The sequence below is a fragment of the Saimiri boliviensis genome, chromosome 4 (genome assembly GCF_048565385.1).
Source record: "Saimiri boliviensis isolate mSaiBol1 chromosome 4, mSaiBol1.pri, whole genome shotgun sequence".
NCBI classification, from domain to species: domain Eukaryota; kingdom Metazoa; phylum Chordata; class Mammalia; order Primates; family Cebidae; genus Saimiri; species Saimiri boliviensis.
Genome location: NC_133452.1, coordinates 143,862,191 through 143,881,090, shown reverse-complemented (window position 1 = coordinate 143,881,090; position 18,900 = coordinate 143,862,191). Strand labels below are relative to the sequence as shown.

At 38.4% G+C, this 18,900-nt stretch overlaps 1 protein-coding gene across 7 annotated transcripts in view; it reads right to left on the bottom strand.

Annotated features, from left to right (window-relative positions):
- The window catches only part of FARS2 (phenylalanyl-tRNA synthetase 2, mitochondrial), a 529,294-nt gene that overhangs the window by 402,633 nt on the left and 107,761 nt on the right, over positions 1 to 18,900 (bottom strand). For 5 of the 7 annotated variants that reach the window (XR_012517417.1, XR_012517418.1, XM_074398405.1 and 2 more), the window contains one exon: positions 13,035 to 13,667. The exons of the other annotated variants lie outside the window; for them this stretch is intronic. Coding sequence is in view for 3 of the 5 variants with exons in the window: in XM_074398405.1 (XP_074254506.1) it covers positions 13,035 to 13,646 (612 nt within the window). In the remaining 2 variants the exon portion in view is untranslated. The remainder of the gene's footprint in view (positions 1 to 13,034; positions 13,668 to 18,900) is intronic. 7 annotated transcript variants of the gene reach the window in all.

Sequence of the window (18,900 nt, the reverse complement as noted above, 5' to 3'; positions counted from 1 at the left end):
CCTTACCAGCTTTCTAAACAGAAACCGGCTCTTTGTATTTCCTGGTTCAGAAATGCCCACAACTTAGGAATGTTCCCTGCCCTCGGGGAGAGACTTTCAACTTTTCCCTTGGCTTCTCCCAACACATCCAACCCAGCCTCCTGTTCCTACACTGCCTCTGACTCTGAACTCCTGACTTGGTTCTCAATCTCCAATCATTCTAATAACTGACGTCTGGTCACACCCAAGTTAGGCAGCATTCTCTGCCTTCCTGTAGCTAACTTAACCCTAACTTCTGTGGCTTTTACACAAAACATAACCTCAGCATGGCAACGTGACCCAAAAGAAGTGTTACAGAAAAGCAGTGGATGTGGAAAGAGAAAGGGTTCCTGAAAGAATCCAGAACAGCTTTTCCAATTTACTACAGGGAATTACCTATCAAAAGCAAAAACTATCTCCGTGACCTTGACTTCATATTTCGTAATCTAATCCACGAGCCTATAAAATCCTTTAAACTATATAAAAAATTCTCTGTGTGTATGTGTGTATGTGTTTCTTGGGAGTATGCAAATCTCTCATCAGACTCTCAAATGGGAAATCATTGCTATAATGAAATACTATTGATAAAAACTAAAAAATACAGCTAAAAAATAACATTGTATTTAGGTGATATATCTAGTTTAAGAAAATTATTTTACCTTTTCTTTTTTTTTTTTTTTGAGACAGAGTCCTGTTCTTGTCGCCAAGACTGTAGTGCAATCGCATGATCTCGGCTCACTGTAACCTCTGTGTCCCGGGTTCAAGCGATTCTCCTGCCTCAGCCTCCTGAGTAGCTGGGATTATAGGTGTGCACCACCATGCCCAGCCAATTTTTGTATTTTTAGTAGAGACAGGATTTCACCATGTAGGCCAGGCCGGTCTCGAACGCCTGACCTTGTGATCTGCCTGCCTCGGTCTCCCAAAGTGCTGGGATTACAGGCGTGAGCCAGCGTGCCCAGCCTATTTTCCCTTTCAAATTCATTTAAATTAACAAAAGTTTACAATTTTGTGGAGAGATGACACTGGGAAGCAGATTTTAGGCCAAAATCTCGGAGACAGGACAATGAAATATCTAGGTACAAGGGAGCATTCTTGGTCAGACAGCAGGAGTTCAGTCTTTTACATCTGTGAGTAGACTCGGGTATGCAGACATCTATTTCAGCACGATGAGAGTGACACACGCTGCTAGCCAATTTTGAGGCTGGCTGGTAAAGAAAACTCCCTTTCACCTACAGCCCACCTGCACCTCCCAAGCTTGAAATGTGAAATTATACCATTCATACCTACAAGTAGCATTTGATAATATGCACCAGGCATAATACACACTTGCAGTTCCCAGCAAGGTGTGAACTTCACTGTTAAAAGAGCATAATTTCTCTGTGAAAATATTTTTGCTGTTTTCACATATCCCTTCAGCTAGTAGGAAAAAAACACGGTTACTGTAATTATATGGATTTGGTAAACCTAATGAGGCCCTCTTAGACTTCAACAACAAATGGAGAATGTAAATGGCACTAATCTTCCTGAGATCTTAGAGGAACGAGATGTAAACATTATTCATCTGTTTTTCTTTGTATGCTACTATTGGTTCAGGAGCATAAGCTTTTACCCTTCAGAACATCCTCTATTCTCTATATATCCCATCCACTAAGGACAAATAACTAGAGCAATTTCCCACTACCTAATTATATTCAAAAATATCAAATTCAAATTAAGAACAAATATTTTTGCCCCCATAAATGTGACTTTCCCTAGCAACTCATGTATTGCATAAATGACACCTTGTCTCCTAACAGCTTCTAGACATTCAGGAAAGGGAGGAAGCTGACTCTGTCACTTATCACCTACACAAAACAATCAATCCTTCATTGCCTGCTCTGTGAAAACTGAGTTGATTCCTTGAACTATTTTTCTTTTGCCAGCTGTCACAATGCTAGACTCTGTCAGTAGAGGTCGCTGGAGGGACACTGCAAAGGAAGGTATTCTTACCCGGCCCCCTGCGCTCCTTTTGCCCAGACCTGGAGTGCAGGTGGCAACACAGCTCCTCCAGTGGCCAGCTGCTTCCATCAGTACCACACTTGATCATTTTCATAGCACAGTGGTTCCTGCAAGACAAGTCTCCCAAATTAGCTTTCCCCACACCCAAGAAAGCAGATTCCAGTCAATTTCAGAGTGTGGCTATCAAGCAATTTCACCAGCATGGCACCACCACTTCTGAGCCACTCAGTGAACCACAGCTGGGGTAAGGAGGAAGGGGCTCTTCTTTGGGTCACCCATCTTAGTCCTAGGAGTAGCAGTTGCTCCTTATATGTGCTACTTCTGGACCCTCTCATTACCTCTTACTAGTCAATCCCCTACTTACCCAAGTTCTGTACTGCAGTTAGTAATTATTTACATTATGCTCTCCTTGACCAAGTTACTGTGTGGTTTCAGTATCAGAATTGGACCCTAACTGACACATGTGCTCTTCTAGAAGGCTGAAGTGTGAGAAATAGCTCTGAGAATGCCCAACTAGAGAAGCAGATAGGTGAGCTGCCATGCAGTTAACGTGCTAGCTGTCAGCTTTTGCAGTGAAAGTTGGCAGTCCAGAATGAGGGAGACACTGCTGTTCTGTGCAGAATTCTGGGTTAGAAAGATGAGGCACAAGATATAGAGTGGCACCCTTAAGGAGCTGACTAACCGGCTGGAGACACCAGGGACACACAGACTAACATTTCAAGGCAGCGAGTTGCTGAAAGCCCAGTAAGGGTCATGGGACAGACTGCTACAGGGCAGCGATGGGTCTCAGGCTAACAGCCTAATAGTTTCTATCTTGTCATAGCCAAGGACTAATTATCTGCAAAAGCCCTGTGCCGCAAAAAAAGGGGTCTCTCTCCAAATGGTCCTCCAAATCATGCTTTGTCCTCCAATAATGGGGTATTCCCCAAACCCAACAGACCATGGACTTCTCGCTGTGACCCCTTGCCTTTCACTTCTTTGTCAAGAGAGAGAACTAAGTAAACATTTGGGCAGAGAAAAAGAATTTTAAAAAGGAAAAGCTATTTCAATTTAAGGGTGTCTTTGACAGAGGCAATGCTTCCTAAAAGATTTTAAAGAAGAGATTAGGGAAACAAGGGGGCTACCGGGGAGAACTATAATCTGTCAAAGCCGAAAAAAAATGCCTTCAACAAAGCCCCTCCACATGAGGCTATTAAGGAAATCCAATAACCACAAGGTGGAGAATAAAACCCTGTCACTCACTGAAAGACAGAAAAGTGATTCAGAGCAGAAAGCAGGAATAAAGAGACTACCATGGGCTCACCACAAGAGTATCCGTGGGGAAGCTTGGAAAGAGAAGCCCAAGAACAGGAGGGTTCCAATGAACCATCTGGAAAGTGGGAGAGAAAATCAAAGGCAGCAGAAGTGAGGTTTTCTAATGATAAATGACAGTGTTTTTTTCTGACAAGGATGAACCACAAAGAATGCCAAAGGGGTGTTCTAAATGAAGGTTCCTCACTACTGTGGGAAGGAATCGTGAGAGCAAGAATACCACCCATGGAAGGAGTCCCTCACCCACACCCCTCCGTGAGGAAATGGCAAACGAGCCTTATTATGTTTAAAGCGGTAGGTGGTACAAGAACTGAACACACACCTCTTGATGAAGACCCATTCCAGTAATGGGTTGTGGTCAAAATTATATAAAAAGCTTACTCCTCTGTATACCTTCACTCCTCACTTTTATAAGAAGATTGTCCTTTGTTTCTGTACAAATATTTATAAATTATATGTTAATTATATAATATTTATTATTTCTCCACAAATATGCCTTCATTTATTAAGGTGTAAGGTTTTACATTTCATGGAGTGGTAAAAATTTCAAAAAATTATAGGGACTAAGATAAGGTAGGCAATTATTTATTTTGCCAAGGACAGGCATATGCCTAAAATAATATCACCATCATTTCATAAGAGAAATTATATTTTAACACGCAAGAAAATGGCAAGAAAATCATCCTAGAACAGAGGAGAGCTATTTAAAATAAATAGATACATCTTTATAAAAATTGGTACATTGCTCTTCTATTTTTGATTTTCCTGTAAAATCAACAAAACTTGGTCATAGACCAGGAGTGGTTAATACACTCAAGTTTGAGAACTACTAACCAGAAGCCAAGAAACTGATAAACATGCTCTTGTATAAAATTTAAGAAAACAAGAGGCATTTAGAATTTAAAGCAAAATAACAATAACAAAGACAGAATCAGAAAGGAATCATCTTAAATTCAGGAGGAAGTATTATTCCCTGCATATATATGTATACGACAGAAAAATCCTGGAAGAAACTGACCCAGAGGATGTTATCAAAGGGGAAGGAGGAGAAAATGAGGCAAAGACTCCGCAGCCACAACCAGAGAACAATCTGCAGAACGCCTGTCTCCCACACAACTCCTCCGACCATCCTCAGAGCCCACACACAAGCACGCATCTGGTCAAACAGGACAAGGCGCCGCCAGGGACAGTGGGAAAACAGAACTTCTCTGAGCACTGGTACATACATGCATGTTTCAACTGATAATTTTAATCGATTAGACACAGAATTTCTGTAAGTTTCTTCTGGTGGACCTGTCAAATACTTGAAATCCACTGTTCTTTGCAAACTAAATGTCTCCAGTGTTTTGTAAAAATGTCGTTTTGAAGCTATAGAACAGTGGTTCTCAAACATTTAACTCTCAAAATCCTTTTACACTCCTAAAAACTATGACATATTACACTGTTTGCAAAGAATGATATGATGCCTGATTTTATTCACCCTCCTTCCACATCATAATCACTACCTTGATTTATTATTCCTATGTATTTTTTCACATCTACTTATATGTTTATCTAACTTAAAAAAAATGTGTCTGTGTGTATAGACAGAGAAATAGAGACAGACAAGAATATAAGCAAGTACATGGGAACGCACATTGTCGGGCATGTTTTTGTTGTTGGGTGTATTTTGAATATCCATTTAAAAAGCTATGATAGGTTAGTACCACTCATGGTGTACTTGCTTCCCTCAAGATTGCATTAAAACCTCATCCACGTTAACACAAGTACCTCTAGATCATTTACATTAATTGCTATAAAGCATTCAATATACAAACAGAGCCCATTTTATTTATTGCTGCTTTTCTTGATGGGCATTATTTGAGTCTTTTTAACACATAAAGAAAAAAATGCCAAATCACACGGCATAAACTTTTTGTTTTCATCGGAAACTACCAAATTACCCTCCAAAGTGGTGGTAACTATACATACACTCCCAAAAGAAGGGTGTAAGATGGACGGTTCCTCTAGGCCTTTAGTGTTATAAGGATTATTAAATTTTGCTAATCTGCTGAGTTTGAAATACTATTTGGTTGTTTTAATTTGCATTTTCTTGTTTATTGATGAAACTGGTTCTTGTTTATCAGCCAGTCATGTGCCTTTTTCCATCAATAGGGTATGTTTGCCCAATTTTTCTGTCTTAAAAAAAATACACAATAAATCATATACATAAAAGCCTACAAGTATGGCATGTTTAAAGAACAGAAAAAGCACACACACGTGTGCTCGCCACCTTTGTGCATTTTAAGAAAAGAGAACAGTATCAAAAACCTGGAAGCCTCCTCCATGCCCCTACCTGATCACATATCCTTTCTCATTCCTCAAAGAGAGGGCAAACAAAATTCTTTTTAATTATTCTCTTACTTTCTTTTACAATTTGTCTACATATACATGACAGCCTAAATAACGCGTTGGCTAATTTTGTTTATTTTTTCAACATTCCACTGTAAGCCTCTAGGGCTTTCTTTTTGTTTAACACTGCTTTTTTACTCATTCATATTAATGCATGTAGTTGTGATTTATTCACTTTCACAGATATATGACACTCACACACCATTCTGTAAAAACTCCACAACTTATTTCTCTGTTCTACTCTTGGTAGAAATTTGGGTTGTTCCAGTATTTGGCTAATACTAACAGTGCTATGAACACTCTCACCCATCTCTTGATAAATGAAATACACTCCAGAATGCTCTGAAATCCTTGCTTGAGAGTAAAACTTGAGGAGTGGGTTTTGATACCTCCTAGAGCATTCCATGGTTCCACGTCTTGGTGTTGCCAGACATTTTCCTACTGGATTCTTTTTTTTCATCCTGAGACTTTCTTTTACATAATCACTAACAATCTCCTATCAGCTATACAAAGAGCAAACGTCTCCACCCAGCACGCAGAAATGTCTCATAGCTTTGATTTTTTTTATTAGGAGACTTTCATTAGGCAGATGTCTCAATACAAGGTAGGCAGTTGGGGCATTTTTTTCCTTTATGGTTTTTTCTTAAGAATTCTCATGTTTAAGATATTATATTCTATCAAAGTAAAAATTATAATCTCCTGTATTTTCTTCTGAAAGTTTTAAAGATTTCTTTCTCATAAAAAAATTATTAATCCATCCATTTGATGGATTTAGTATGAGGCAGACATCTATTGTTTTCCCATAGAGATGACTGTCTCAGAACAATTAATGTAGAATCCGTCACCTCCCTACCTATATGGTATCATTTAGATTTTATAAGTTCTCAAATATGAAGTGGAGCTGTTTCATCGTTCTCTATCCAATTAACCTTGTGCCATTGCTAAACTATCTTTGCAACTACAGAAGTATAAGTCTTAATACCTGGGGATCATCCTATAAATTTTTAAATTAGTCCCTCAATTTTTCCAAAATACTCAGTGGAAATTTTGGTTGGATTCATGCTGAATTTGTAGATTAATTCTGGATGAATTTTCTTCTTCATGATATTGTTTTCCTAACTATGAATTTACAAACATGGTAAATCTCTCCTTCTTATGTTCTTCTATGTCTTTTAATAATATTTAATAGGCCGGACGTGGTGGCTCATGCCTGTAATCCCAGCACTTTGGGAAGCCAAGGTGGGTGGATCATGAGGTCAGGAATTCGAGACCAGCCTGACCAACATGGTGAAACTCTATCTTTAAAAATAAAAATAATAATATTTAATAATTTTATCAATAAATATCTTAAACATCTGATACAAGGTTTATACCCAGGCACTAAAATATTTTATTTAGTACTGCCAATAAAATGTGTTAGAACATTTTCTAATTGGTTCTTATGTATAAAAACATTAATTTTTCTATATTGTCCTCGAATCCAACAACTTTGTTGATCTGTATATTCTATTTATTTTCTAGGTAGGCCATCAAATCATCTACAAATAAAGCAGTTTTATCCATGTTTTCCAATGCTTATTATGCCTTCTATTTCTCTTTCCAGCTTACTGCATAAACTAGAATTTACCACATAATGATGAACAGTGATAGCAGGGAATCAGAATTGTGACTAATTTGGATAGAAATGTTTAGAATGATTCATCATGAATTATGTTTACTGTAAGCACTTCCTAGATTTCATTTATAAAGTCAAGAAAGTTTCCTTCTATTCCTAATTTGCTAAAAGTTTTTATCATGAGTCATTAACGTCAAGAAATGCTTTTTTAATGTCATGAGACATTAAATGCAATCAAAGTATTTTTCTGCATCTACTGAGATGATCACATGCTTTTTCTCCTTTATCGGTTAATATAGTATAATGTAACATATGTACAATAATAATGGGTAGGACATAATAAATCAATGCATTGAAGTTTTAAATATTTCACTTAATCTATATCTGTTTATTAAAAAAGAACAATCTACGTTCATAAAGATGAAACTTTTAAAGTTTTCTTTCTTAACTAATTTGGATATTAACATGTCTAACCTCATAAAATGAGCTTGATAGGTCTCTCTGTTTCTACGCTCTGAAACAAACTGCATAAGTAATTCATGATTTGGTAAAAACTCATGTGTAAAATCATCTGAGGCTGATGGATGAAAGGCTGTAATTCTAGAGTTAATTGCTTTCAGTTTCCTACTGCTTGTAATGTATGCTTTTATCTTTAATTTATCCTGCATTCTTTTTTTATATTAATAGTTATCTTCCCCATGAAAGCAAAGACAATCTTGTGACTGTCTGATATCTTCTTACAGTCCTGAATCCCAGTACATGCTCAGTCAATGTTTTCGACTGACTGACTGATTTCAACGTTTTCCTTCAGTCTTTTTCTTTAGCCTTTTACTAGGAAACCTTCAAACATATACACAATAGAAAGGACGATGATTTCTCTGCATCTAACACTGAGTTTCAATAATTAACAATTATTAATCCTCTTGCATCCATCTCCAAATGCCTAATCCACCTCCCCACATTGTTTTGAAGACTATCACAGACATCAGATCATGAAAAGAACTTTATAAAAATACAGTACCATTTATCACAACTATAAAATTTAAAAAAAGAACTCAATTTCAAATATTCAATGAGTGTCCAGATTTCCAATGGTCTCAAGTGTTACGTTTTTTTTTTTTCTTTAAAAATAGATAGGATCTACACATGGTGATGAATTGATCTGTCTTTATTTTAATCTACGGGTATCATTTGTATCCTTCTTATTTTTCTTGAAATTATTTGAAGAAATTAGGTCATTTACCCCATATTGCAGTGCTTCTCAAACCATAGTAAAGGAATAATTTTAGATTTCCAGTGGATCACAAACTGATACATGGACCTACTGCTACTACTTAGACTGGGCACACACAACTCACCAAGAGTATTTAAGGACTCTTGAACCCATCCACACACTGTTCAACAAAATAAGTCCACTAATAACATGCTTCATTATAATGGCATAAACATTTCTAAACACTTAGCATTGGTTAAACGTTTCTAAATACTTACTTTTGAGTTCTCTATTTCATTCTGCAGATCACATCTCCAGTAGACCTGCTACACAATTTCCCACAGCCTAAATATGTCCTGGAAATATGGTAGTTGGGTCTAGAGAATTAATCAGACTCAAGTCCAACATTTTAGGGAAGACTCTATAGTGGGCATTTTATCCTTCCTTCAGGAGACACGTTTAGTATGGTTGCCCCTCTGTGACGTTAGCAGTCACTAATGAACAGTGATACTGGTACTTCAAGTCCAAGCCTCTCCAGAAATCTGATTGTGGGAAGCTTGTGCTCTGAGAGACCACGAAGGAAGCTCTCCTTTTCTCAGGCACCACTGTGTCCCTGTACTACCTGTTTCTGATACAGTGCAGAACTCCTAGCTATTCTTTGGGACTTCCTATGCATTTGTAAGGATTTAGGGAGAACTTGTCACCTACTTGTGTTGTAGATGTTGTCTGTGGTTTTTGTTTTTGCTATTCTAGTTGCTCTATCAATTAGGTAAGACTTGGAGATACTCAAAAACTGTACACCCACCTCCATTCCACATTTTTGGTAATAAAATCATTTTTAGCATCATAAATTGAACACTTAGTTTGATGATTTCCATTTTCAATTTTTAAAATAAATGGATCTAAAGCAAAAGGTACCACAACTACCCTTTTAGCTACATACTACCGATTTTTTTTTAAATGTTAACTGTGATCCTACTGCTTAGGTGGGGAGTACCAAGTTTCTCCATAATGAAGTGACCATGGTTCCCCGCATTTGAGCAGTTCAAAGTATTTTCATTGCTGGTCAGTGATAAGTAATTTGTAATTTATTGCTAATATTTCTCTTTAACCCATGAATCTATACTTGTATATTTTTAAATTTCTGAGAATATGGAACATATTAATTATCCTTCCTTATTGCTCTCTACATAAACTATGTTGAAGCCAGGCAGGGAAAGCTCTATTTCTGTTACTGATTCTTTGACATCTGTTTGCCTTCTACTGTCAATTAGTAATGCATAAGTAATTTTTAGAAATCCATATGACTATATAGTTCTGACATTTGCATATAAAACTCCATGTGTGTGCATAGGTCTGCATGTGTGCTTACACACATATACATATATAATTATGCGTATGTGTGTATATGTACATGGCTTCCAAATTTTAAAAATAAACATAAATCAAGCTTGTTAACCATCTGTTCAGATTGTCCGTACCTTTACTCATTTTATCTTCTTAACCCATTGGTTTCTGACTGAGGTCACTAAAAATCTTCTAACATGGTTATAGATTTGTCACTTAACTTTCAATTCTTCAATTTTGCTTTATGTACCTTTATGTTAAATACACAAAAATTCTTAATTCACAAAGTTTTCTGATTGATGTATTATCCCTCTTCATCACTGCACATTTTTTTCATAAATTCTATTTTATAAAATATTAATATTGCTGTACCAACTTTCTTTTGGGAACTATTTGCTTGATACATCTTTTTCCCTGCCCCTTATTTTCACCCTTTGGTGTGGCTTTGTTTCATGTTTCTCTAACTGAAAAATATCCAATCTGATAATGTGTTTTTAATTAGTAAGTTTAACCTATTTAAACTCATGAATACTGATGTATGTGGACTTATATCTACACCCTTAATTTGGGGTTTCTATTTACCATACTTTTTTTCAGTGCTTTTTCCTAACGTCTGTTAAATTGAGATCATACTCTACATTCCTCTTTTTCTATTCAAATCCGTTTGGAATGTATAGATTGTATTGCAATCTAATTTTTTCTACAACAGTCTGAAGTCACTCAGTAATTTTATCCTATCCCTAAATATGACAAGAGCCTTAGCAGACTTTCAATACCTATTGATTACTCCCTCCCTCTGATTATTACTGTTAACTAGAGTTTTCATTTTTAATTTTTCAAAATACAAAAGGTTTTTCCCACCACTAATAGCTAGGTGTATATTACTGTGATTCATCCATTCTATATTTATCAGTTTCTTTTACCCTGTACCTCTGTATTTACTTTTCTTCCTCCCGAAATACACCTTATAGTGATGAAGGTAATAATTACAAAGATTAAACAAAAATACTTTAAAAGATAACAAAATTATGAAATTGTCTCTGTAACATTATTACAGCTCTAAAAATCCTATTCATAGTGAAATAAACTGAAAGAAGAAAAAGCATTTTGTTTAGAGTTAAGATTAGGCCAGAGTCTTACCAACACTTTAGTTGAGGTTAGGAATTCAGAAAGCACCACCCGCTTCTGACTACACTTTCCATACCATTCTTGGAACCAAAACTCCCCTTTGGGTCATAAGCGAGTCCCACACACAAAGGAGTTTCATTAAAAAAAAAAAAAAAAAAAAGAAGAAGAAGAATACAGAAAAACAGGCAATGAATTCAGAAGACCTGAGTTCCAGATTTAGCCATGTTATCAACTGCTTCAGCAACTTCAGATAAGTCACTAAATCGTTCAGGACCTCATTCCTCAAAGTCAAAATTATCTACTTTATGAGGTTTTTAGTAAGAGACATAAATGAAGCAATGAACATGGATGTAACTTATATCAGAAGATTAGATACATACAGAGGCATGCACATAAATTTCTAACTATAAGCAGAATATACAATAGCATTTTATCAGTTTAGTAATTTGTGCTAACTGCTAAATTGGACTGCACTCAAAACAAACAGGAAACAAGGTGAAGGCTAACTTCCTATCCACTTCCTACTTCCCATCTTCTGTGGCAGCCTTGATTTTCTCTCCATTAAAATGCCGGAAGTGCCTGGCAGTTTTCATTGCCTCTTTCATGGCATGCAGGCTTACAAATCAGTGCGCATGGTCCTTTCTTATTCCTTTAATGAGATAAGCTGGGCTGAGCACCTGTCTGCTACTGTGACCCGGACGTCATATTACTGGCATCACAGCTCCTCTTGCACATTAATTTTAAATGGCATTCTATCACTTGTTATATTTCCCAGATTTTGACCTATCTTCGTTCATCTCATTTTAGTTACCTAATAAATCTACATCCTTATGAAACATTAGTATTCCTAACTTTGAAAATAGCTATTCCAAGAAGTGAGAATGCTCATTTAAGACACCCAGAGATCCAGCATGGATGGCCTTTTTGTGTAAGGCCAACCTATTACTGTATTTTCAGAGTCACAAAATAATAGCACATCCAGAGGTAAACAGAAAGAAAAAGGAGAGAAGGGGAGGGCAGCCCTGTTCGGTTTTCTCCTGCTATATGACTTATTGAATACAACAAAACAATGGTTACTTATTAGCCTAAGGATGGTACACTATTTGTTTTCATATTAACAACTCATTTAGCTTATGTTGGCAGGAGAGATTTTTGTGACAATAATAATTCCTCCTGTTCCAATGAACGTGTCTGGAAGGAATACTGCTAAAGAAGTAAAATGAAATACACCCTGTGCTTAGTTTAACAAATGTGTTTCTCACACGAAAAATGGAGATGGTTTTTAAAACGTGAGTGAGGCACAAGTAGTATGGCAAGTTTTTGGGAAATGGAATCAAGCTTTTAGGGATTTTCATAATTTGTAAAAAAAAAAAAAAAAAATTGTACACAACATATTAGGACAACATCTAACAGACGCAAGGAGCTGGAGAAAAGGCTCCCTGCATCCAAACATAGACTTCAAGAATAGCAGCAATTAAGACATCCCACAGCAACATGCAAAGTTGGGGAGAGTCAGGAAAGAGCCTGCAGACAAGACACAGTTGACAGCCCAAGCCAATAAATCGCCAGACCCCTAAGGTACCTAAGAAATTCATTTCTCTCTAACAGCATGAAAACATAATTTACTTCTCCTAACAGAACTAAGAATGACCTGACCACAGGCTTCCATGTTGCATCTTCAGCCATCCCGGATTAAAGATGAATTGGAGCCACAGACTATTCTCCATTCATAAGATGTTACCCAGAGAAAGGCAGGTCAGTATTGAGAGAAAGGATAAAGACAGACAACTGAAAACTAAGGCTTATCAATTTCTGTAGTTACTAACACAACAAATGAGTCAAAAAATACTGAGACACACCTGTACGCGAGATGTCATTAAGGATGGATGATTTATGAAGGTAAAATAAGGCAAGCAAGGATGACTATACTGGTCTCATTGAGCTAATTGTTAGTGACCTCAACAGAAAACATCAATGACATCCTTCAAAGATAAGAAACATCTCAAGACTCACCTCATGCTTGGAGAAGAGCCGCACAGCCTCCAACTGGTGGAAAACAGGGTAGTGCTGGGAGTCAATCTGGTCACGCCTGTAGACATCACCCACCACCAGGAAGGCATCCAGCCCTGCGTGCAGCAAGTCCCACTGGTGTGCAGATGTGTGCGCTCTCAGCATGTGAGTCTGATTCAGGTAATAGTTGTCCCCCTTCTTCCTGCTGGGGTGCTCAGCTGGGATGAGTAGGCTGTCAAAGTTCTGCCAGGTCGTGACCACTGGGGAAAGGTTGTCGTGGACAGAGAATAACGGGGTCCCGGAGCGGCCCACATACTGTCTGTAGAAGTGGTCCTTTACCCGCTCCTTGATCAGCCACAGAGGGTGATGCTGCTGGTTGTGCAGGTTCCGGCCAACCCTGGCGAGGACCTTCTGAGTGAGGTTGCTGTGGTTGTCCTGAGGGTAGGATTTGCCCAGCAGCTCCACCACACTGCCTGGGGCTTTTTGGGCAACACACTCTAATGCAGCAGGCCTCGAGCCCCAGGCCTGATGCTGATGGCCTCTGGAGATGTGACCAGCCTTACTCACCAGGTAGACATACGCATGAGAACCTCTCCTGAGAGCTGAGCCCACCATTGTAGAAACTTCTCACGGGTTCTGGAAAGAGCACACAGGCCAAACACAAGTCAGTTGTCACTCTGTGGAAAGCGAGTGTGTTCTGTGTGTCTCCCACCAGCTCCCTCTTAAACTACTGCCCTATCTCCCCAACTACGACCTCCAAACAGCTGAAAGAGCCAATTAAAGATAGCTGCTGACAGACGTGTGATGCTTAATGCACTAAATCAAAAGATTTAGATCTAAAAGATTTAGATCACTTTTAGATCTAAATCTTTTTAGACCCCTAATCTCCAGTTGTCCTTCCTTTGTCATTCAGATTCTTGGCTTTGTAGAAAATCTCCTTTATTATGTTATCATGTCCTGAACTCGTGATGTGGAAAAAAACTTTAAATGTGACAACCTGTACATTGGAAAACCAAAAAACTTTAGAGGGATCACCTAAAATACATTGCTTAATTGGACTCCAGTAAGGGTCCCACTAACACAGGAAGCAAATGATTGGCTAGAGGCCTCTAAAGGAGAGAGGAAGATTGTAAGAAGAGAAGAGATTATAAGAGCCATCCTTCACATTTCTGCCATTCATTCTTATAACTACGGAGTTCTCCTTATCTTTGACATAGCATAACTTCTGGATTGCTTCACTAGATCATAAAGTGACATTACTAATTTTTTTTAAAAAGTTTTAAACAAAATATATCACTTTAGATTGTGATTAACTTTAATATTTTAAAAATAAAATAGAAACCCTAAGAAAATGTTATACAAAATCATAGGCTATACCAACGGACAGTTGAAACTATTTTTCTAAATGCAAATCTTCTCACATCTGGTCATGTCATTTGAACGTAACATCTTTGTGGCACCCTCTCAATGACACCTTTTCTTGGTAAAAGGGCAAATTTCTACTACACACCTACAATTAACCAGAAACAAGACTTGTTGGAAAAGAGTGACAGAGCAGCCAGAAGACAGAGCACTGACCTAGATTTTAAAGTAAATAAAATGCCTAGAATTTAATAAAATCACCAAACTTTACAGCTGAAAGTCACCTCAGATGTCATCTAGTACAGGCAGTTCAAGTCACAGATGAGGTGAGAAGGACCTAAGTATAAGTGACAAAATGCTAACATAGGGAAGAGTTCAATAAGACAACACAAAGGGCTGCTGTGGTCACTCACACAGTGTTTTCTCCCCACTCCCACAGAAGCCAGTTTTAAACCCACTCAGGGATCCCAATGAGAGTCTTGAGATGTCACCTCCCAATGTTCATAAATAATTTACGTACATAAACTTACATTATAAAAATCAGTCTTCTAAAATGTGGACTTCTTATCTATTGGGCTACTTTAAAGCATATAACTATGTGGTTGTGTTACTTCAAGGGCCACGCAATCGTACCAAGAAAATATACAACTTCGTGATATGAAGCTGCATTAGGAGAGAATTATATTGTTCCGAGTCACTATCAAAGCACAGTCTGTCCCTGGGCAACACAATCCGACTCAAAATTGGAACTGAGGATATCTAGCTGCAAGTCAAAATGCTGTGCTTGTGTGTGATGGCTTATTAGAAGTTGTGCACAGCACCTTTGTCTGACACTGTCATCATGTGAGACATTTTCAAAGATACCCAGAAACACTCTGGTTTTATTCATTTATGGCGTGATTTTGTCAGAGTTGTTTCAATAGGGCTTTTGGCTGAGCTTCCACTGAAATGTCTTCCCATCCACAGTGTTCAGTGACTTGTCACTGCAGTGGATATGAATTTTAAATATGCAAATGCAGCTTTACACATCTTACCACAAAGTCAAACTGTTAGGCTATTAGCTACCTAACTCAGCACCCTTGCCAAAACACAAGAAAGCCTTTCTTCCCTCCAAAAGCATATGCCGTTAGACAAAGTTCAGAATTGTTCTGGGAAAGGTGCTTCTGATGCAGTTATTTGTGGGCTTCTGTCAATGCTTTTCCGTTCCAGTTTCACATCCAAACCCATACTTAGGGTCCATTCCCAGGTGTGCACCCCAGCCTCGTGTCCCTTCCTTACTCTCCTGACGCATCCCCAGCTTGCCAATCAAAGTCTGATGTTCTCCTCCTCGTTTGCAGGCCTTCTATCTGTCTGCTCAGCCCTGCTTACATTCTCCACTGTCATTCATCCCACCTAGAAAAGTAGGTATCCTTTCTATTATCATCGTTAACAGAGAGAGATGGATGACTAAGGGAGCTTTCCCACTTCTATTTGAGAAATGACTTCCTTTCTTTCCGCCTCTATCACATTTCTCTGTAAGAAATATATCATCTGGAAATACATAAGAGACCCAGGAGGATAACATCATCGACATTCATACTTCTACAAATACTCTGTTCTTCCACTTCATCCCTTCAACAGTTCTGTGATGTAGGCATTGTTCTTAACCATTTTACCAACAAGGTACATCAAGCTCATAAAGAACACATAACTAGCATAAATTCATATGCCTAGCTAGCCATGAGACAAAGTTCAGAATTCTGAGCAATTGAAATATAGCTGACCCTCGACAACGTGGATTGAACTGTGTGGCTCCACGTATATGCAGATTCTTTCCAATAACACTTACACTCAGTGTGCCTGCCTCCCCTTCCACCTCCTCTACCTCGTCTACCTCTGCCACACCCCTGAGAAGGCAAGACTAACCCCTCTTCTTCCTCCTCAGCCTACTCAACATGAAGATGATAAGAATGAAGTTCTTTAGGATGATCTAATTCCACTTGGTAAATAGTCAACATATTTTCTTTCCTCATGATTTTAATATTTTCTTTTCTCTAGTTTATTGTAAGAATACAGTATATAATGCCTATAACATACAATCAGGCCGGGTGTGGTGGCTCACGTCTGTAATCCCAGAACTCTGGGAGGCTGAAGCAGGCAGATCACAAGGTCAGGAGTTCAAGACCAGCCTGGCCAACACAGTGAAACCCTGTCTCTACTAAAAAAAATACAAAAAAATTAGCCAGGCATGGTGGCAAGTGCCTGTAGTCCAAGCTACTAGGGAGGCTAAGGTAGGAGAATCACTTGAACCGGGAGGTGGAGGTTGCAGTGAGCCGAGATCGAACCACAGCACTCCAGCTTGGGCAACAGAGTGAGACTTTGTCTCAAAAAAAAAAAAAGGTATTAATCGTTTGTATTATCAATAAAGCCTCCAGTTAACAACAGGCTATTAGTTAAGTTCTGGGGAAGTCAAAAGGTATATGTGAATTTTCAACTGACTGAGGGAGGGAAATCAGTGCCTCCTAACCCCCAGTCAAGTGCATTTCTTGGTGGGGTGTGATGGCTCACGCCTATTATCCTAACACTTTGGAATCCTAACGTTTTGTCAGAGTTGTTTCAAAAGGGCTTTTGGCTGAGCTTCCACTGAAATGTCTTCCCATCCACAGTGTTCAGTGACTTGTCACTGCAGTGGATATGAATTTTAAATATGCAAATGCATATTTGGAAGGCCCAGGCAGTAACATCTCTTAGACCCAGAAGTTCGAGTTCGAGAGCAGCCTGGGCAACATGGCAAGACCCTGTCTAAACACACACACACACAATCCTTTAATATATTAGCCGGGTATGGTGGCACACACCTATAGTCCCAGTTACTGGGGAGCTAAGGCAGGAGGACTGCATGAGCCCAGGAGTTCAAGGCTGCAATGAGCCATGATCACATCACTGCACTCCAGCCTTGGTAACACAGTGAGACCCTGCCTCATTTAAAAAAAAAAAAAAAAAAAGGATACTTCTCAAAGGTCCAAGAATGTTAAATTCAAATGGTATCTCTGCAATGACCTCTCTTAACTGCTATTTTATCTAATTGAAATTATACTTCAAGGCATTTTAAATACATAAATAAATGCATGAATAAGTAGATCCAATAAAACACATTAGCTTAGATGGTAAAAATGACATAACTACAGATCTAAGGGCCAAATCTGCCCACAGTTGTCTGTTTGGGTGGTTTTTTGTTTTGGTTTGGTTTGGCTATTTTTGCTTTTGTGACAGGGTGTCACTCTGTCACCTAGGCTGGAGTGCACGCTGCAGCATCGATCTCCCAGACTTAGGTGATCCTCCTGTCTCAGGCTCCAGTGCCCTCCAGCCCCAGAGATAGCTGGGATTACAGGTGCAAGCCACTACACCAGGTGAATTTTTGTATTTTTCGTAGAGATAGAGTTTCGCTGCATTGCCCAGGCTGGTCTCAAACATCTGGGCTCAAGTTATCTGCCCACCTCAGCCTCCGAAAGTGGTAGGATTATAGGCATGAGCCAGCGTGCCTTGCCCATAGTCTGTTTTTACAAATAAAATTTGTTGAACACGGCCACAGCCATTTATTACCTGCAGCAGCTTTCTTGCTACCAAGGTAAGATTGAGTAGCTGCTATAGAGACTGTATGGCCCACAAAACCTAAACACTTACTGTTAGGTCCGTTATGGAAAGAGTTTCCTGAGCCCTGTTTTAGCTTAAGCTACTGAAAAATTTCTCTACACTATTAATAAAATCTTCCTAGTCACAAATATACGTAGATTAAAAAGTTACAAAAAAGGAAGATGAATACAAATGTGGACATGAAGTATGTTAGCCCTGGTACAAAAGTAACAATCAGACCAACTCTAAGAAGAGAAAATGCAATATAATGGGCAATAGGCCAGACTTTGCAGAGAAAGCAATGTGGGTTTGATCTTAAGTGGACCTCTTAGGTACCATGTATCATCCTTAGAAATATTATTTGACCTTTCTGGCCCTCAAGGTCCTCATCTGTAAAACAGAGAAAAGTAATACCTATCTCATAACCAAAAGATTACACTAGATTCTGTTCATCAGCTAATTAACTCATTGCCCACTGTGTAAGAGATAAGATGAGCTGAATTCAGAGTTAAAAGTGAGCCAGAGATTTCTAGAGATCAGTAACAGAGAAACTAGTAAAGTCATTCACTGAGACACAGAACTCAGAATCAATTTTTGTTATTTGTCTGTTCAGATCATCTTTTGTAGAAGGAAACAGATTTGGACATACATGGAAGTTCAGTATGAATGAGAGAGCAACATTACAATTTCTGTAAGGCAATTCAAGTTACATTACTTTTAAAATGAGGTAAGACATTAGTCCTAGAAATGTAGACCTTGGAGGTAATTTGCATAGACATAAGAGTTAATATCACAAGGGTATATAAGAATCCATGGCAGGATAACAGTGGATATCACAAGGGTATATAAGAATCCATGGGAGGGTAAGAGTTAAGTAGAAATGGGCAAAAGATAG